The 22500-nt window shown below is 41.9% G+C and overlaps 1 protein-coding gene across 1 annotated transcript in view; it reads left to right on the top strand.

Moving 5' to 3' along the window:
- LOC121874514 (glutamate receptor 4-like) overlaps nt 1–22500 on the top strand; it is a 151691-nt gene that overhangs the window by 118644 nt on the left and 10547 nt on the right. Inside the window, exon 8 of the mRNA XM_042378667.1 lies at nt 14323–14484. Within this exon, the coding sequence (XP_042234601.1) occupies nt 14323–14484 (162 nt within the window). The remainder of the gene's footprint in view (nt 1–14322; nt 14485–22500) is intronic.

Here is a 22500-nt window from a genome sequence, read left to right as displayed (position 1 = left end):
GAAATGTATATAGGTATAGAAAGGGAATTAGTTGTGCTGAGAAAAAAAGTAATATTTTCATTCACAGTTCACCATACTTACACAATCAGACGTGACATGCACTATTATTAATACATGTTTTATAAATTATATTAGATAGTATAGAAGATTGGTCTAGCAAGTAACAAGCACATGTGAATAAAGAATCACTGCAATCACGGGTGTAGTACCAGAATCCTAAAGGCTAGCGAATGTGATACCGATTTACAAGAAGGGAGATATATCATCTAATATACCATAGGATTAGGCGTGAATCTGTCTGTCTGTTTGTTTGTGTGTGTTCTGAGCAGACGAAACGGCACAATCGTGTTTCATCAAACTTGGTGGAAAAATCGCAAAAAAATCGTAGAGTGGAACAAACCTGGTCCCATGTCGATGGTTTCTTTAGGAAGCCATTAATTAACCATTTTATTTACGCTGGAAAATGATGCAAGTCTACTGACTTGGCGCACCCTCATTCGCTGTACGCTGTCAGCCCACGATTGCAGTTATCGTACGGCTCCCTCCTCCTCCCCCCACTTTTTTTCTTAGCCTACTTTTTTTTAATGTTGTTTGGATTAGTAAAGGAAGGAAGACGAGTAAATAGAAGAATAAAGAAGGGGAAACAGAAAATAGTTAGAGATAACAGGTGGGGGGAGCTGAGTTTCATCATGCGTCTGGATGCGCAGATTCAACGTTACAAGAGCATTTTCGGACCTTACAGCTACAGTGTGTACAGTATACTTATTCCTGTGACAGTACAATACAGTACAATACCATACAATAACATACAATTCCATGCCATACAATACAATACACAACGAACTATAAATATTTGTAAGAATAAAACATAATTATTGTTATGTTCTGGGTAATAAGTTCAATATACAGGAGCGAACACAAACACCTGTATAGTTTTGTAGGTTCGATTTACTGGATCAGAGATATGTACACAGAGGGAAGTACCCCTCCTCAGCTTGGCTGCTTGTCAACTACGCTATAGACGACGTATGGCAAGTGAGACATTAGCAGCTTCCATACGTCGCCAGGCACATTAATTAAGCATGTGGGATATGGTAATTACATTGCCACACGCTGCTAGCTAGGCTGAATAAATAATACATAAATGGAGCACATACATAATATACATACATAATATGTAATCCAGCATACATAATATACATACACCTCCCTCCCCCCTATACGCTCATAGCAAAGTCTTGAGCGGACCTTTTCTTTTGGATCCATTCTGAGCGTCGAGGGACTTCATCACTGGGAAGGGTATGGGACTCAACACTGGTGGCGGGGCCAGCAGAAGGCATTGTTACGGGGCGGAGAAAACGGCGGTTCCTCCACCACACACGACCACTGGGTAACCGCACCTGGTAGTCCCGTGACCTACCGAGACCCATGACTACGCCTACTTTGTCCCAACGTAGGGAGGTCGGGTCCTGAACACGGACTTGGGTGCCGACACTCAACCTGGGAAGAGAACGGGCGTGGTCGTTGTAGCGGGCGACGACGTCCTGAACACGTTCGGCGGCTCGGCGATCACAATCCTCTGTCTTGGCCTGCCACTCCTTGGAGAAGGATTGAGGGTGAGCAAGGACACAAGAACGAAGGGGGCGTCCATACAAAACCTGGGCAGGGGAGCGTCCGGTGTAGTTAGGTGTGTTGCAGAGTTCAAGAAGACCCCGGTCGAAGGCCTCGCAGTCAATGTTCCCAGAAGGAGCCACCTTAAGGATGAGGTGCTTCAGGGATTTGACAGCAGCCTCAGCGTGGCCGTTGGACTGCGGGTAATGGGGCGATGACAACACATGCCGGACTCCCCATCGGTCAAGGAACACAGCAAAGTCCCGGCTTGTGAACTGAGGCCCTCCGTCGGTTCGCAGGCGTACAGGAACGCCCACGTCACGGAAGTAGTGGCGGAACTTGCTGATGGTGGCGGCAGACGTCGTGTCATTACCGCACTTGATGACAACCGGCCAACCAGAGAGACGGTCGACGATAACAAGGAAGGACTTTCCTGACACACAGAAAAAGTCGGCCGACACAGACTCAAAGGGGCGGGTGGGGTTGTCGTCACTCATGAAGGGTTCCTGCTGCTGGCTGGGTTGTAATACTTGGCAGGGCTCACACGCACGGACAACATTGGAGATGTCGGAGTTGATGCCGGGCCAGAACACAGTCTGTCGTGCACGTCGTTTGGTGGCCTCAGCTCCACGGTGACTGTCGTGAAGGCGAGCCAAGGCGTGGGGACGTGATACAGCAGGGACAATTACACGTGCTCCGTACAGAACAAGGTCTCCGTTGCAGTAGAGTTCATCGCGGAGTTTCCAATACGGGAGCAGGGTGTTGTGAAGATCGTAGCGGTTGCTAGGAAATCCATTCCTCACACACTCGACAAGTCGGACGTAGGAAGGGTCATCTCGGGCCGCTGTTCGAAGGTCCTCCATTGCCTTGTCGTCATCTGGTGACAGGTCCGAACGAAGGGATTGGACGGCATGGAGAGTGACCACAGTCCTGACGGAAAGAGCGAGGTCGGCGTCGAGCACATGGTCTTCTGGAGTAGGGCGGCTGACAGGAGAGCGGGATAAGGCATCAGGGATGCAGAGCTCCTTACCAGCACGCCACACTGCTGTGAAGATGTACGCCGAGAGCTTCTCTTTCAGACGCTGGAGGCGAGGGTTCTCAACGGCGTCTAGCGTGTAGTGGTTGAGGATCGGGACAAGCGGGCGATGGTCGGTCACTAGGTGAAAGTGTTGCAGGCCTATGAGGTAAAACCTGCACTTGGACATCGCCCAAACCACAGCCAACAGCTCCAACTCAATAGTGGCGTAGCGCGTCTCAGTGTCAGAGAGGAAACGCGAGCCACACTGGACGAGCCGGAACTGCCCTCCACCATGATCCTGCAGTAGGGCGTATCCCACGCCATACAAGCGTGAGGCATCTGTCTGCAGAACTGTCGGCAAGGCTGGGTCAAACATGGCGAGGACAGGTGGACGAGACAGGGCCTGTTTCACTTGCTGGAAGGCCTTGTCGTGGTCGGGGGTCCACAGGAATGTCCTCTTGGGGCTCATCAGGGGGCGAAGTGGTTGAGCAGCTGCGGAGATGTCCGACGAAAACTCTGCTAACTGGTTGACGAGACCGATGAAGGACCTCAAGTCGGTGAGGTTAGCAGGGGTGGGAAAATCCGTGATGGCGCGGACCTTCTCCGGGTCAGCTGCAATACCATTCCCTGAGAGGGTGTACCCACAAAAGTCAACTGAAGAGCTGGCCAGAACAAACTTGTCGGCATTTAGGGTAATGCAGTGCTTCCGGCACCTGTTGAGTACCTCGTAGATACGGCAGAGGTGATCCATATAATCCTCGTCGTACACGAGTATGTCGTCGACCACTTTCACGCAGTTTGCCAGACCTTGTAGAGCCATATCACCTCGAAGACAGAAAGCGTCTCCTGTAGCGGCGAATCCCATGGGGCCACGGCAATAACTGTAACGTCCATGCGGGGTGATGAAAGTTGTGAGTGGTCGGTCTTCTTCGGCAAGCTCTATCTGCCAGTATCCACACAGGGCGTCCATCGTCGTGAAGAAGCGCGCCTTCGGGTTCACACTGCGTATAGCTGCAAAGGGCGTGGGAGAAGGGTGCGCAGGACGAGACACCTGGCTGTTGAGCTTGGAGAGGTCAGTGGTGATCCGAACACCACCTTTAGGTTTTGCGACGACAACCATAGGGTGACACCATGGAGACGGGTCATCGCCGGTTGGTGCAATAATTTCTTGGGCGACCATGGAGTCCAGCTCGTTTTTGACCGCCTCGCGGAAGGCCAGGGGAACCAGTCGAGGGGTGTAAATAGCGAAGGGCTTCGCGTCGTCCCTCAGGTGGATCCTCATGGGGGGACCTGCCATCTTCTTGAGAGGCTTGGATTCCAGAGCGGACTTGGTCACCAGAACGTCGCTGAATTCCTTCAGGAAGTACTTCCGAGCATCCGAAGGAGAGGTGTCACTGGCAAGAGGCAGGGGTAGGGCGGCAGCAGGGTCGTTGCTGCTCCCTTTTTGCACCCTGTTGGCGTGTTTTACCTCAAGAATAGGTTTGGGGAAGTCCTGGGAGATGATGGCCAACTCTTGACAATGTCTGTAGGACAGCAAAGGAGTCGGGACACCGTTATGCACATCAATCCAGGCTTGACACGACCTGTTGCCAAAGGTGACTTGTGCTTGGAGTGAACCCAGGGCCGGGGTCATCTGTGAACCATCTGCCATAAAGCGGAGATCCTTGGGGGGCGGTCCTAGATCACTTGGAGAGAGCCCCAAGCATTGCAAATGCTGGGGACCGATGACTGTAGCATCAGCGCCGGTGTCGGGCAACATCTGAAGACGGGATGACACACTGCGGTAGGTCACAATGACACTGATGTACTGGGGGACTTTGGTCCTGGGACGCGGGGGGGAGCACACATTCCTAATATGGCTCGAGCGTTGTCCAGGGTCGTCATGCTTCTGATTGGAAGACTGTGGGCGGCCCTCTCTGGTGGAAGGGAGCTGAAGCTTCCGCCGACGCTGTCCCTTGGGTTTGTTGGAAGGGCAACACTTGTCATAGTGGCCCAGACGACCGCACACATTGCACTGGACGCGTTTGGCTGGGCACCGTACTGTGAGTGACCAGTGGCCCTTACGGTCACAACTGTTGCATGTAGACTCAGCAGCTGGACCCGCCTGTGTTCCGTGCTGCTTACCACAGTTGTTGCAAAATGAACCGGGCGTGGACGTGGTGGGCGAAGGCGTAGGAACAGACTTCTTGTCCTTGTACCGGGACACAGTGCGTACAGCTGTAGGGGGAGCTCGGATGGCAGAGGTGGCACACCTGGCAGCCTCATAGGAGCGACATATCGTCAACACATCCTTGAGAGAAGAGGAAGAGTCGAGGGAGGTGAGGCGTTGGACAAGTTCTTCGTCCTTAACACCCATCAGGATCACCTGCTTCAGCTGGGTCTCCTCGCACTGCTGGTGGTGGCCTAGACATATATCTACCTCTTCCGAGGCTCTCTTAAAACGTACATAAAAGGCATCAAAAGACTCACCCTCCATCTGTCTGCAGCTAAACAATTCCCTCCTGCGCAGAGCTTCATTCTGCTGTCCTTTGATGTGCCGTTGTAGAATGTCCAGTACCTCCTCCACAGACAGCGAAGAGGTTGGGGGTACCTGCAACGTATGTTCTAAGACACGCTGAATTTCCAAGGACAGGCACATACGCAGCTGGATGAGTTGTTTAGGCTGTGACAAACTCTGGAGATCCACCATTGTAGAATAATCAGTCCACCGTCGCCGCCATTCACGAAAAGTCTGGAAATTCACATCAGGCTTCAAGATGGGCGGTGTTTGAGCAGCTGCTTTAGGTGGGGCTGGGGGCGTGAAGGAAGCATTGATGAGGTATCTGAACCAGTCAGTACCGAGGCAGTGTTAGAGCCAGGGGCTTGGTTAACAGTGAGGCGAGATATCAAGGCTTCAAACCGTGCACTGTCTTCCAATCTCCGTTGGTGGTCTCTCTCTGCCTCTGCTTGCCTTCTGTGCTCATCCGCCACACGTCTGCTAGCTTCATCCTCGCGCCTTTCATCTCTCATAAACTTCATTAAAGCAATTATCTCTGGAGACAACGCTGAATATTGAGGTGAAGGGCTGCGCGATGTTGTGGGAGCTGGAGCGTCGTGGTCAGCCATGTCATCCATCTCTGCCGAGCTATCATCCGCCTGACTCATCCAGACGCTGGGTCCACGGCTACGTAAGGCATGAGACATAACTACTTCATCTGTGTACTGTGTCTTAAATCAGTGTTGACCGGTCAGCCCGTCGTATCAACAAGATTTCAGACAAAAAAAAATTAATTAAATACACAGATAAGTAGGTTATATATATAAAATATATATAAGGGAGCCGCCGCGGTCAGTGAGTGTGTGTGTGCCGGGCGGGCTAGAGCGTCTCGCCATGAGGGGCCTCGAGCTGTGAGGGGGGGTGGAGACGACTAGGAGCATCAGTTACCCTCTGGACGCGGTCAGAGGAGGGTGCACTGAACTCTACTCCCCACAAATGCCCAGAACATGCCGTGTACCTTGAGAATCCTTTAGAACAAGGTCACACATGAATGGCACGAAACACACAATGCACTAAACACTTCACAGAAAATCACTGTCACTGACACTGCTCAAAGTTGCTAAATTCCTCGAGGAGCGATGGCGGGCGGCGGTTGACACAGGGCCAGGAGTCCATAAGCCGGCTTTCCACAAACTTTGCACTATCACTCGTAATTATCCAGTAAAAGTACGCACTGCGCCATGTTATGTTCTGGGTAATAAGTTCAATATACAGGAGCGAACACAAACACCTGTATAGTTTTGTAGGTTCGATTTACTGGATCAGAGATATGTACACAGAGGGAAGTACCGCTCCTCAGCTTGGCTGCTTGTCAACTACGCTATAGACGACGTATGGCAAGTGAGACATTAGCAGCTTCCATACGTCGCCAGGCACATTAATTAAGCATGTGGGATATGGTAATTACATTGCCACACGCTGCTAGCTAGGCTGAATAAATAATACATAAATGGAGCACATACATAATATACATACATAATATGTAATCCAGCATACATAATATACATACAATTATATAGACATGTAAGACTCACAACTTGATAAGATATCCGTAAGACATTAGCTATTGGAAATGTGATTAAATGTTTTGTTATTAATCCAGTGTGAAATGTATCGGTATTGGTTGTACAATCCTAATGGTCTCTAATCCTGTTGATTAGGTGAGGTTAATCTGGGTTTATTGAGATTAAAGACATGGTGTGGGGTATATTCTACCTGTGTTAATCTCAGGTACGACCCTTATTGTAACCACGACCATGATTATAACAACCACGACCATGATTATAACAACCACGACCATGATTATAACAACCACGACCATGATTATTACAACCACGACCATGATTATAACAACCACGACCACGATTATTACAACCACGATTTATAACAACCACGACCATGATTATAAACCACGACATGATTATAACAACCACGACCATGATTATAACAACCACGACATGATTATAACAACCACGACATGATTATAACAACCAAGACCATGATTATACAACCACGACCATGATTATAACAACCACGAACATGATTATAACAACCAAGACCATGATTATAACAACCACGACCATGATTATAACAACCACGACCATGATTATAACAACCACGACCATGATTATAACAACCACGACCATGATTATAACAACCGTGACCATGATTATAACAACCACGACCATGATTATAATAACCACGACCATGATTATAAAAAGCACGACCATTATTATAACAGTCACGACCATGATTATAACAACTACGACCATGATTATAACTACCACGACCATGATTATAACAACCACGACTATGATTATATCACCCACGACCATGATTATAACAACCACGACTATGATTATATCAACCACGACCATGATTATAACAACCACGACCATGATTATAACAACCACGAACATCTGGAAAACGATGTCGCTGTATGCTCTCAGCCGGACGGCGGTTGCGCGCTAGCCAAGCAGGAGCGTTCGAACTTTCACGCTTTGGTAAACTGTACCACCGGACTCGCCACCGGGCACGAAGGGCCCAGGATCACTTGTTTAATGTTCTATACCTGGGATTAAGTTAAAACTCACTCATATGTTTTATGCAACACTCTGTCATATTTCATAGCTGATATGTGTACGTCATAGTTTGATTAAATTTGTATACCTGGGGGTACATGAGGTTAAGCAACAAGGCATACAATTTTATAAGTTAAAACAATTTTCTATAAGGTTATGGTAATCATTTCTTTTAAACAGCAGTGACAAGAAAGCTACCTCATAGACATTATTGTTACCAGTTTGTACCAGAACCTTGATAGATCGATTTTTAACCGCCAAATGTCCCTTTGATAAGGTAATCCAAAACTTTGATATGTCATCATAGACGTCAAAATTCACCCTTGCCTCGTTGTCAGTCTTTGATTCTGCCATTTCGGGCGCAAATGAAACACAGTGTTTTGCATCTGTCTTGAACTGAAAATGATTAAAATCAAAAGACTCAGTAAGCAACCCCGGGAATATATCATTTAAATTTGCTGCCATTTTCTGTCCGTATCCGTGGAAATTAGAGTGTAGAACTTCTGCTGTGAAACGTGTCATTAAGGCAAGCCTGAGCAGACCTGACCTGACACAGGGAGAGCAACTGCATTAATGCCTTGACCATAATTTATGGTCCCAACTTAACGAGACAACACCTGTTGGCCACGTCCTTCAGTCCTTGACACCTAGACTAAAACACAAAATAACAATTACAACAAAAAACACATGCAATGGATTACCATATTGTGAATATCGGCCTGAATCCCGGATCGGGTAATCTGTTCCATTTTCTTCAATTACGAGCAAGGATTCGATCATTGAAATTCCAGCCAATCACGTTTCAGTTATTCAATTATTACAACCAATCACCATCGAGAGAAATGTTTAGAAGATTATGTCTGCAACTATGACTCGACGAGTTTTTACGGTGGAGGAGAAATCTCTCCATGCACATCATAAGTTACTTTTGTTACTATAATTGCAATCGAATTCTGATCAAATTATAATGATTTATGGTACTGTTACTGTCTGTTCTGTGCAGCCGAAACGGCACAATCGTTTTTCATCAAACTTGATGGAAAAATCGCAAAAAAATCATAGAGTGGAACAAACCTGGTCCCATGTCGATGGTTTTTTAGGAAGCCATTCATTAACCATTTTATTTACGCTGGAAAACGATGCAAGTCTACGGACTTGGCGCACCCTTATTCGCTGTACGATGTCAGCCCACGATTGCAATTATCGTACGGCTCCCTCCTCCTCCTCCCCCCACATTTTTTCTTAGCCTGCGTTTTTTTAAATGTTGTTTGGATTAGTAAAGGAAGGAAGATGAGGAAATAGAAGACTAAAGAAGGGGAAACAGAAAATAGTTAGAGATAACAGGTGGGGAAGAGCTGAGTTTCATCATGCATCTGGATGTGCATTTTGAACGTTACCAGACCATTTTCGGACCTTACAGCTACAGTGTGTACAGTATACTTATTCCTGTGGCTGACTGTACATGGAAAAGGAGAAGAGAGAAAAAAATAATAGCAGAAATGCATGGAGAAGATAGAAAAGGCGAGGAAAGGAGATGGGAGAGAGGGATTGTGAGAGGTGGAGGTGTGAATGGAGGGATGGAAGGACAGAATAAGAATGGTATAGAAGGTTAGTAGAGAAGGAGACTAAAGAAGGAGACAGAGGAAGGACAGCGATAAGTAAAACAAAAATCAGAACAAGTATTTCGATGATAACATGTAGAAATTAGTCGGTTCAATGTAGGTAAAAAGAGTAAGAATAATGAGATAAAACATAAAGAAGAAAGAGACACTTATTATAACAACCACGACCATGATTATAACAACCACGACCATGATTATAGCAACCACGACTATGATTATAACGACCACGACCAACCACGACCATGATTATAACAACCACGACTATGATTATAACAACCACGACCTTAATTATAACAACCACGCCCATGATTATAACAACCACGACCATGATTATAACAGCCACGACTATGATCATAACCACGGCAATGATTATAACACCCACGACCATGATTATAAAAACAGCGACCGTGATTATAACACCCACGACCATGATTATAACAACGACGACTATGATTATAACGACGACGACCAACCACGACCATGATTATAACAACCACGACTATGATTATAACAACCACGACCTTAATTATAACAACCACGACCATGATTATAACAACCACAACCATGATTATAACAGCCACGACTATGATCATAACCACGGCAATGATTATAACACCCACGACCATGATTATAACAAGTACGACCATGATTATAGCAATTACGACCATGAGTATAAAAAAAAAAGATTATAACAACCACGACTATGATCATACCACGACAATGATTATAACCCACGACTATGATTATAACAACCACGACCATGATTATAACAACCACGACCATGATTATAACAACCACGAATATGATTATAACAACCACAACCATGATTATAACACCCATGACCATGATTATAACAACCACAACTATGATTATAACAACCACGACCATGAGTATAACAACCACAATTATGATTATAACAACCACGACCATGATTATAAAAACCGCGACCGTGATTATAACACCCACGACCATGATTATAACAACCACGACTATGATTGTAACAACCACGACCATGATTATAACAACCACAACTATGATTATAACAACCACGACCATGATTATAAAAACTGCGACCGTGATTATAACAACGACGACTACTATTATAACACCCATGACCATGATTATAACAACCACAACTATGATTATAACAACCACAACCATGATCACCCATGACCATGATTATAACAACCACAACTATGATTATAACAACCACGACCTTGATTATAAAAACCGCGACCATGATTATAACACCCACGACCATGATTATAACAACCACGACTATGATTGTAACAACCACGACCATGATTATAACAACCACGACCATGATTATAACAATCACGACTATGATTATAACAACCCCGACCATGATTATAACACTTACGACCATGATTATCTCATATACTATAGGAATAGCAATGTGTCTGTGTGTGTGTCTGTTCTGGGAAGCCGAACCTGCACAATCGTTTATCATCAAACTTGGTGGAAAAATCGCAAAAAATTCGTAGAGTGGAACAAACCTGGTCCCATGTCGATGGTTTCTTTAGGAAGGCATTAATTAACCATTTTATTTATGCTGGAAAATGATGTCGCTGTACGCTGTCAGTCTGCCGCCGATAGCGCGGGAGCCAAGCACGAGCGTTCGAATTTTCACGCTTTGGTAAATTGTACCACTGGACTCGCCACCGGGCACGAAGGGCCCACGATCGCTTGTTGTAGATATAAACCGGGACAAGTGTCAATATTCATAACCAAAGCAAGATGAATAAATGCATTGCTCAGTAACCTGGCTAGGTTCAGTTCGGTTAGGTTAGGTTTCTTTCTGTTCTTTTTACCCCACATATCCCCCTGATTAGTAATGTTAAGAAAAGACTTTCCTTTATTAATACATTAAAATCATAATGCACTCACCATTGATTCAATTGTATTGAAAATACAGCAAATAGGTTTCCTAAAGAAAAACACTCAAAATAAAGAAGCGTCAACGTTCTTTGTTTTTTCCCGCATGATCTTCATGTGACCTATACACGAAAGTGTTGTAACATATTAACATAACTCATTCAGTAACCAAAATCATTCTTACCTGGAAACTATTCTTTGCGCAGAATCTCAAAGTAATCATCAGCATGTAGGGAGAGAGATAGGGTATATCAAGCTATGAAACTCCTCTATCATTACTTCTAGGAATCGTTCTTAGGCTATTCTTCATAGGGCCAAGCGGAATTTTATGAAAAGAAAGACGGCTGTCCTGACTAATTCTTCATCTAGTAAATCATCTGGTCTTTAACCAAAAACATCTGTAATAACTTCTGCATTCCCTCTATTCCTCCTCTCTTCCGACCTGATAACTCTATAGCCAATTCTCCCCCAGATAAAGCCAATCTCTTTGGCACCTTATTCTCCTCTAACTCAACCTTAGACGATTCCACCTCTATCCCTCCAACCCCTGCTCCTCCTACTGAACCTATGCACTTTCCTAAATCTCCACTCGTAGGGTTGCTGTTGTGCTATCCAGGTTGGATGTGAGTCAGGCGCATAGACCGGACGGTATACCCCGTCGTGTTTTGAGGGAATGTGCTGAAGTTCTGGCCCCTGTGCATGCTCGCCTCTTTCGCCTTAGTCTCAAAACCCAAACTTTTCCTTCTTCTTGGAAGCATGCCTTGGTCCAGTCCATCCCGACAAAGGGTGACCATTCTAATCCCTCTAACTATCGCCCCATTGCCCTAACTTCATCCCTTTCCAAGATTTTCGAAACTATCTTGAACTTCCACTTTCTCCGTCACCTTGAACGTCATTCTCTTTTGTCGGATAACCAGAATGGCTTTAGCCAGGCGAGATCTACTGGTGATCTGATCTTCTCCTGCACCCATCCTCTCTTAGGGATTATGGGGAAACTTTCGTCGTGGCCCTCAACATCTCCAAAGCATTTGACTGGATAGGGGAGCAAATATATGCTTTCTCGACTTCCCTCTTATGGTTTGTCTCCAACCACTTTCTTCTCTAATCTCTAGCTTCCTTGAGAACCGTTCCATGGCAGTTGTTGTCAAGGGATCGATTTGTCGCTCTTTCTCTACCATGAGTGGAGTCCCACAGGGTTATATTCTTTCACATACTTTCTTCCTTCATTTTATCAATGATTTACTTCACACTACGACCAATTCTATCCATTCTTATGCTGATGATTCTACTTTTCACTCTTCTTCACATTTTCCCCTTCTCCCTTACTCCCAAAGTAGAGTTGTTTCTGGTGCTGATATCATTACAGCTATCAATTCGGATTTGTGCAGCATCTCCGAATGGGGAGATAAATACTTGGTTAAATTCGATAGTAATTAAACTCAGTATTTACCAATGACACTTTCCAAATTAGATGATATCTCATCAATCACATTTCAAGACGACATCATTCTGCCAAGTTGTAAAATAGAAATGCTAGGCCTCACCATTTCCTCTAATATATCATGGAAGCCACACATCCTCAACATTGCTAAATCTGCCTCCCGAAAGCTGGGAATGCTGTACAGATGCCGTAGCTACTTCTCTCCTGAGCAGTTGCTTCAAGTATATAAGGGATTCATTCGTCCTAACTTGGAGTACTGCTCTCATATCTGGGGTGGCTCTTCTTCTTTCCAACTGTTAGATAGGGTGGAATCAAAGGTATTTCCTCTTATTAACTCTCCTCCTTTAGTTGATAATCTTTCTTCCCTTTCTCTTCACCAGAATGTTGCTTCACTCTCTCTTTTTACAGCTACTTTAACGGGCAATGTTCAGTGGGCTAGGCATCCTGTGTACCGCCGGCAAGGCCGTGGGCTCGTAACACACGTCTTGCCCGTGGTGCCCACCGTTTTTCTGTGGATGTCTGTCACACTAGAATAACCCGTTAGAGTACATCCTTCTTTCCTCACACAGCCAAACTGTGGAATGCTCTGCCTTCTTCTGTGTTTCCACACTCATACAATCTGTCTCCCTTTAAAAAGCTGGTTTTCCGGCATCTTCGTGGTGTAGATTAATTTAACCTTTTTCTTTTCTATTTCTAATTTCTTTTTCCTCTTATTTTTTTCGCCCCCTAGACCCCGTTGTGGGTCGATGACCTGTGGCCGGGTGGGCTATTCCCCGTAAAAAAAGAAGAAAAAAAAACCTGAAGAATGCGAGGTAAAGGTTGAACCACAGCCAACAGGTCTGTCAAGTAGATGTTCCATATCAGGGAAAATTTCAAGGAAACCTCCCTTACTGAACCTATATCGTTGTCTGAATTGCATATCATCGTAAAAATTGATAGGATTTTGCCTATCCACCATCAGTCTTCTCTCTACAAAATTTCCAATTTGATGATATCGCCGAAAAGCGCGCTCTCTGTTAAAATTCATGTTGACTTGCTATCTTGAATGACGGATCAACTGCTAAACCTGCCTCCAGTCTGGATTAACGCTCGGATCGACAAATCCGATCTCAAACCCGGTTTGAATCTTTGTGTTGGCTCAAGCCAGCGTTCTGAATACCAATAATCGTCAATCTTTGCTCGATCCTTGGATTAAACTTTCTTGCGGTTTCAACCCATCTTTCTGAATTCGGGCCAAGGTGTTAGGAGAGACACAGTTAGGACCAGCTGAGACAGCGTTAGGGGTCTTGAAAGGCTGAAGTTTGTCGTTAAAATTCTAAATGAAATTTAGAATTTTCAGAGAATAAAATAACAGTAGATCTATACTTTACTAAATAACTATATCAAGATAAATGTAGGACATATCATCCTAACGAGATTACATTAAGTATATTAATTTAATGTCGTAGTTTTAGAAGTATAGTTTCTAGTCCCATTAAATATATAGTTGAAAGTAATGAATTATGGGAAGATAATTCTTGGTATTTTGCGCTATTATAAACCAAAACCAGTTTTATTGCTGTAAATACTATAACCCACGTGTTTAAAAGAGCTATTGTGTTGGTATGGTTGTGCAGAAGGCGGAGAGCAACACCGCCCTGGGACGACTGAGGCACCAGATGCTGCCCTACCCTCCCAACGAGTTAAGCAACTTCATCTCCAAAATCATTCAAGGCGTGCACCCCGGGGCTGGTCCAAATATTGCAATCATGGCAATTATGCATCGCGTCTTCTCCAATGTGAGTAAAGTTCTTGTTAAGGGCTTACAGAAATACTGAGAAGATAAATTGTAGGACTTTCAGTCACGGACAAAAGTTCGTTCCCTTTAGTGAAACGGAGCCACGGGATTGAATCTCCGAAATTACTTACCCTGCTGCTTCTTTTTGGGAGGGAGCAAACCTTTGACCCATATTATACGTAATTTTATCCTTTACTGAATGATACAGAATTCATACTCTTGGCTGATTCTTCACTCACAACTGAAAGTCATTAATATCGGTCTGTTGACTTATCAAAATCATTAGCAGTACAGCGAACAATCATTTAATCTTATAGCCTTCATAGATAACGAATACACTAAACGTGTACAATAGTATTGAACATAAGTAATTACCGTAGGGTTTATCTCTAAGTAACATTAATTTATCTTTTTAACAGACCTCTAAGAGTGTGAAATTATATTTTTCAGTAAATTTTCATTTAATTTATCTTTCACAAATATCATTAAAATTTGTGTTACTTTCCAAATACTCAAAATCTTTCACCTGTCTAACTTCTTTGTTATGTGCCATAATTTTAGATTTTTCTTCTAAAGTTGAAACAACTATTAATGCCATACTTACAGCCTTACAGCCTTAACACAGTTCAGTTCTAGTCACCGTACTACAGAATGGATATAGAATCCCTACAAAATAATAAGAGGAGAATGACAGGACTAATCCCGGGCATTAGGAGCCTTGAGTACAGAGACAAATTAAAGCATCATAATTTACACTCCCTCGAAAAACGTAGAGTGAAAGGGCAATATGATCGAGGTGTATAAGGAAATCAGGGCTAAACAAGGTGACATTAACAAAGGTTCTCAAACTATCCAAAGAGGAGCGAACTCGTAGAGATGGTTTTAAATAAGACAAATTTAGATTTAGGTGCGAGAGTTAAACATTGGTTTGGAAGTAGAGTAGTGGATGAGTGGAACAAGTTACCAAACATCATCATTAACTCGGATATGCTGGATAGCTTCAAACATAGGTTAAATGGATATATGAGCAATAGGGTTCGGGTGTAAAAGGGACTACCCATTTAATAGGCCCGCTGCAGTTTCCTCCATTCTTATATTCTTAATATAATTCAAGTTTGTCCAGTTCTGTTTTTTTTTTTTTTAATAAATTTTCACTCTCTGCAATAGATTCAATATTATCAGCACACAAAATATGGGGAAACTTTCGTCGTGGCCCGCGACATCTAAAAGGCATTCGACAGGGTATGGCCTAAGTCTTTGCTATCTAAACTTCCCTCTTTTGGTTTCTCTCCCCCACTTTGTTTTCTCATCTCTAGCTTCCTGAGAACCGATCCATGGCAGTTGTTGTCGAGGAATCGATCTCTCGCTCTTTTTCTATCAGTAGTGGTGTCCCACAGGGTTGTTCTTTCACCTACTCTCTTCCTTCTTTTTATCAATGATTTACTTCACACTACAACTAATTCTATCCATTCTTACGCTGATGATTCTACTCTACACTCTTCACATTTTCCCCTTATCTCCTAACTCTCTAACTAGATCCGTTTCTAGAACTGATATCATTACTTCTATCTATGCGGATCTGTGCAGCATCTCTGAATGGGGAGGTAAAAATTTGGTTAAGTTAAATAGTAATAAAACTCAATATTTACCAATTACACTTTGTAAATTAGACGATCTCCCACCAATTACATTTCAGGACGCATCATCTTGCCAAATGCTGATATAAATAAATTAGGCCTCACAATTTCCCCCAATCTGTCCAGGAAATCACACATCCTTAATATAGTTAAAGCTGCCTCCCGAAAGTTGGGAATGCTGTACAGATGCCGTAGCTACTTCACTCCTGAGCAGTTGCTCCAAGTATACAAGGGATTCATTCGTACTAACTTGAAGTACTGCTCTCATATCTGGGGTGGCTCTTCTTCTGTCCAACTATTAGATAGGGTAGAATCAAAGGCATTTCGTCTTATTAACTCTCCTCCTTTAGTCGACAATCTCTCTTCCCTTTCTCTTCCCCGTAATGTTGCTTCACTCTCTTTTACAGGTACTTTAACAGGCAATGTTCGGTGGATTTGACATCCTGTGTACCACCAGCAAGGCCGTGGGCTCATAATACACGTCTTGCCCATGGTGCCCACCGTTTCTCTGTGGATGTCGATCACACGAGAATAACCGGTTATAGTACCTCCTTCTTTCCTCACACAGCCAAATTGTGGAATGCTCTGCCTTCTTCTGTGTTTCCATACGTATACAATCTGTCTCACTTTAAAAACCTGGTTGTCCGGCATCTTCGTGGTGTAGATTAATTTAACCTTTTTCTTTTTTATTTCTAATTTCTTTTTCCTCTTATTTTTTTCGCCCCCTAGACCCCGTTGTGGGTCGTTTGACCTGTGCCCGGGTGGACTAAATCCCGCAAAAAAATTAACAAAAAAACATGATATACATATATATAATATATATTTATATATATATATATATATATATATATATATATATATATATATATATATATATATATATATACATATATATCATTCAACACCTTAACCCGCCAGGATTCGAACCCACAGCCCACAAGCCCATGAGTGTGACCGGGGAACGCTACCTCTGGACAACCAGAACACTAAAAGCAGTCCTAGACTTTGTTATATTTCACACAAAGCCTGTTCAACGAGCTTATGGCGCCGTGAACCTCTAATGGGGACTACCCGTATCACGTAGGTGGTCAGAGTAACGTTTTACCAAATCCGGCTTCGAGGCTGGTTGAGGTGTTGATTGTATGTAGAAGTCTGCGTGCTTTATTGGGCTAATGAAATATATATATATATATATATATATATATATATATATATATATATATATATATATATATATATATATATATATATATATATATATATATATATGTGTATATATATATATGCAAGTAAATCACTGTAGTGCGCGTGATCTAGGTATATGCTGATAACCACAAGGAAAAGACAACAAGAAGTTCCCAAGCGCCTTTGTAATTCACATCTTCAGGAGTGAGTACAGACTGTACTCACCCTGAAGTGTGAAGATTCTTCTTTCCTTGTGGTTATATATATATATATATATATATATATATATATATATATATATATATATATATATATATATATATATATATATATATATATATATATATATATATATATGTGATATCCAGAAATTTCAGAGTAATTTCAAATGCCCCGCCATGAGTGATACTGAGCGTTCAAGGTCATCTGAGGGGAGGGAGCGCTGCCTGCTCGTAGCGAGAGATTGCGGAACTAGGCCTATATGATATTAAATGTGATTTACCGAATTAATAATGATGCGATTCATGAAGTTAAGGGACTATTATTGAATTTGAAATTATTATAGATCGTTTAGCAGTCTGAATAATGTTACGGGTGTCCCAAGGAGTTATTAGTTAGGCGGTAAATATATCACGTAGGCCCAAGCTAGCGCCTTGGGGAGACGCGATGCTGGCTAGGCCCAGTCCCGGAGAGCATTCACACAGACAAGACGTTCCGCGCGTCCATCAGAAATAGTCACGTGGCCTAGTCACCTGTGCTGCGCTATTGCAGTATAACAAGGTTTCCGTCAGAACCCACTTGATTGGAGTTGACCGGAGTTGATTGGAGTTGACCGGAGTTGACTGCGAGAGCTTGACTGCCGTTTGAGACTGCCGTTGATGATTGAGGGTGGCGATTGTCGCCATTGGACCGATCAGTGTAGGCCTGTCACTGTTTAGCGGGGTAGCAAAGGATCTCTTGAGTGAACGAGTGCTCCCGACAATTAAAACGACACGGGACCAGCATCAGCAGTGGGTGATCAGTTCTTACCACTCCGGTGCACAACCCCACATGTCCCGAGCAGCTAGTGAAACCCTCTTGCTAACGGGAAACTAAAGTCTCTCAACTGCACAAGGTCTGATTGGCTCACTCTCTTCCTGCCCATGGACGCACTGGGAGTACACTGAGGCTATCTGAGTATATTAATGGTCACACACTGAGACCGTGAGTCTAGGACTCTAGGAGATACCTAGAGGAACATTTTACCTTCCTTATTACGGGTGTAGTTAACACCACTCCTCAGACTGATATTATCTTGACGTGTGTAGTTTAATATTTCTTAAATAATTTTGATAGCAGTGTTTTTTTGAATGTTTGTGCCATTAAGTGGAACCAGAGTGATACTGTGATTTGATTCTTTTAATGCCTCTAATTGTTCTTCATAATTCTGATCTCAGGTATAACCTTGTTCCCCAGAGTAGTGGTTAGGTTAGGTTAGGAAGTGTACATCTGTTGAGGTGCTAAAATTTTGTTGAGTGCCCTTAAGGCCTATTCATTGTAGAGTATTTAATTTCTTAAATTTTATTACCATTTCCTCAGTGACTGATATTATTTTGTTGAAAACCCTTAAGGCCTATTCATTGTGGAGTATTTAATTTCTTATTTTTAGTACCATTTCCTAAGTGACTGATATTATTTTGTGAAAGCCCTTAAGGCCTGTTCATGTGTGCAATTAACATTTCTTAATACTTCAAATTTATTGTTGCCTGTGTTTCTAATAATTTCTATGTCATTTATAACTTTTATTCCCCAGAGTAGTGTTTTAAGTTTAAGTTAAGAGGTGCGCATATTGGTGTACCATTATTTGATTGTGTTTGTAGTGTTGGAGGGAATATAAGTGTCTAAATTTTACAGTGTGTCTCATTCATCCCAGTCACAGACGCTATCCTTCCACGGGTCACGGACAATTCATTTTGTGTAGTAGATTTAAGTGTTCTTGTGCTGGTTCGGGATTTTTCTCAAAGGGGCGCTTCCACTGCCATTACCATCTATTAATTTTTAATAAACCCCAAGTCAAGTGAGAAATTAAAGTCCAGCAAATTCCGACCGGTTACATATATATATATATATATATATATATATATATATATATATATATATATATATATATATATATATATATATATATATATATATATATATATATATATATATATATATATATATATATATATATATATATATATATATATATATATATATATATATATATATATATAAGTAGTAATATATTGCTCTCATGTTTTAAAATTGTCTCATTTGGTTCATAGCAGTGAGAAAAGGTCTGTAAAAATTTTATCCATATTCATTATTGATTTAGAGGTCAATCCATTTTATATTACTTGTAGTGTAGGACTTAATTTTCTTGTCCGCATGATACAGCCCCTAATATAATAATAAATATTATATTGCATATTTAATGCAGAGTAGCCTGGTTGCCTATCGGAAGCAAGAGTCATAAGTATTGAGCTCAAGTAGGACTGACAATGACAGGTTGAAACAGGAACACAGACAAGGTATAATACTATTAATCAGACAGCTACTATTTCATTTATACTCACAATTATTTCTGTATTATCAATCTAAATAGTATATTATGCAGGTTTCCATCTTGTGTCATGGCATATGAATGGCAGGCAATTATTAATGTAGAAATAATTAGACTTAGTTACAGATTTTGTAAGGATGTTACAAATACGATCTGGGTTCCAGAGCAAGTAAGAGCAAGCAGCTGAAATAACAGACTGAAAACATTTTCCAGATGAACCTCTTCCTGTTATTGACGGAAAACCCCTTTCTGACGTACAGAACATAAATCATATCGTATCACATTGTAAGGATATATTTACTTAGACAGAGAAGTTTAGGAGGCCTTTGAGAAAGAAACTGGAGAAGGCAGGTCATGCATGTCAGCCAATTAAACTGGAAAGATGAAATTATTAAAGGACTTTATTTGATACTGTTTGGGGTTAGGATTATATCGTGAGCATGTCTGCATTGAAGATGAAACTGACAGAACTTGTTTGGAGAGCAGACACCATGCGTGCTAGAATAAGCGATGTTCACTGATCTAGAATAACTGCAAGTCTTATGGATTATCTTGCTTAAAGAGCTTCAAAAAGCAGGAGGTCCGGTTTCGTCAATGACTTGGCCCAGCACCAGAAAGTTATGCTTGATAGACCCAAACGCTTCAAATTTTGCTAATACAATATTTACTAGTAGCTCCTGCACAGGATAATCAGCCAGATATGATTATAGGAGTTTCTAACCACTAAGCTGGTGGACGCTACAGTAAGGTTTTCTGGAGTTCTGGTCCTGCTACACTATAAAAGATGGATAAAAATAACGCTCAAAATCTATCTGTTCGAAATATCAATTCACATTATCAACATTAAAGAAATATAATATCACACCAACTGGCTTTTGTTTGTATAATGTATGTAGACTCAGCCAATGCATGTTTGCTCCATTCAATGATTTGCAGCCACGAAGGTTTAAAGGAATATCTCATGAGAAAGTTGTACACGGCACAAGCAGCAATTAGCCGATATCTCTGGTATCCTACTAAACATCTTATCGGTCTAAGCTATTTGATGACAGACTGACACTGAAAACTGTTACAGAATATGGTACAAAACTCCAGTGCCCAAAGAACAGGACTTTTCAAGGTATTGTCCTATCTGGATGAAACCCTATCAGTAATGTATTCATTTGTTACTGAGCGTACATTAGATATTTTGATGTTTCACACTAGCGGCAAGAAAAGAGCACAACTGTTCTGAGTACGATCCCAAACATGGAAAGATGACGATGAAGTATGATTTGCAATGAGAGAGATCGCGATAAATACAGGCAGTGAATGATACAGAGAGGGCAATTGTTTCAGAGCGTTATAATGAGTCTATAACGTAAATGAGGACCAAAAAGCAGTACTTTTATAGGTGTTGTTGCAGCTCATCTATAGTTACTAACGGCAAGGTGTTGCTATGATGAAGACATAAACAAAATGTATTGGTGTTCTAGAGCATTTAGTTTAGACCTGTAAAACTTTGAATCATATTTTGCTGAATGAAGACAATGTGTTTATACGTGTTTATCTAGGCCCCTGAAAATGCATACCAATGAAAAGAGGACATTGGATTGACCTCAACATACAGAAATGATCCAATTTTTTTTTCAGATGCACACCCATCGTGGACAAAAATAAACTGTGAGGAAACGCATACAACATGTGATATTTTATATATATATATATATATATATATATATATATATATATATATATATATATATATATATATAATATATATATATATATATATATATATATATATATATATATATATATATATATATATATATATATATTGTTATGAACCTCTACCATAATTGCTGTCAGATCACCTACCTAGCACTACGAACTATTTATCTATTGTCCTGATCTACCTACCTAGCACCTCACGAGCAACGCTATCTAGATTTAGACACGAGGCGACTCGTCTTAGTTACCACTCCGTTTCTTCCATATCTTGCTACAGTGTCACTTCTCCAAGCTCCTATCAGCTCAATCTGACAAGAGAGCACTAATTAGAAGTGACCACAGGATCACCTATCTCTAAACCACCGCACAGACTACTCATTTCTAACACTAGCCTACCTGTCAGCCATCTCAGCCCTCACCAAGTATTTGTAATCTTGCATTATTTCTCCCAATTTGACCTTGCTTCACGATTACTATATTATTAATATGTATATAATTATGAAGGTTAAAGGTTTGTTAAGGGTAATTTATAAGCTGAATATTTTGTTAAGGAATTTATGGTACTTTATTATAATGATACCAAAAACCTGCATCCTTTATTCATCTTTTTATAGTCCGATTGTCTTTTGTTTTGTTTTTTGTTGCCTGTTGACTAGTAGACTTAATCAATATCTAAATCCCTAACTCGTAAATAATGGCGACTGTGATGAGACGACCTGGTACCATATTCCTTCCTCCCTTGTTACTCGTTGTTAATTATTCCTCCTAATACTTGCTTTCCACAATTGCTTACGGTATTTAAAGTTTCATATGTGCATATATTGGCATTATCGTACAAGAGTGCGACAGACGTAGATATTAGGTTCCAGTGTCATAAGGTTACCTGTTATTACAC

Source organism: Homarus americanus, unplaced genomic scaffold, assembly GCF_018991925.1.
Source record: "Homarus americanus isolate GMGI-L3 unplaced genomic scaffold, GMGI_Hamer_2.0 scaffold50216, whole genome shotgun sequence".
Taxonomy (NCBI): Eukaryota; Metazoa; Arthropoda; class Malacostraca; order Decapoda; family Nephropidae; genus Homarus; species Homarus americanus.
The sequence above is the reverse complement of the archived record's forward strand: the minus strand, read 5'-3'. Positions and strand labels throughout refer to the sequence as shown.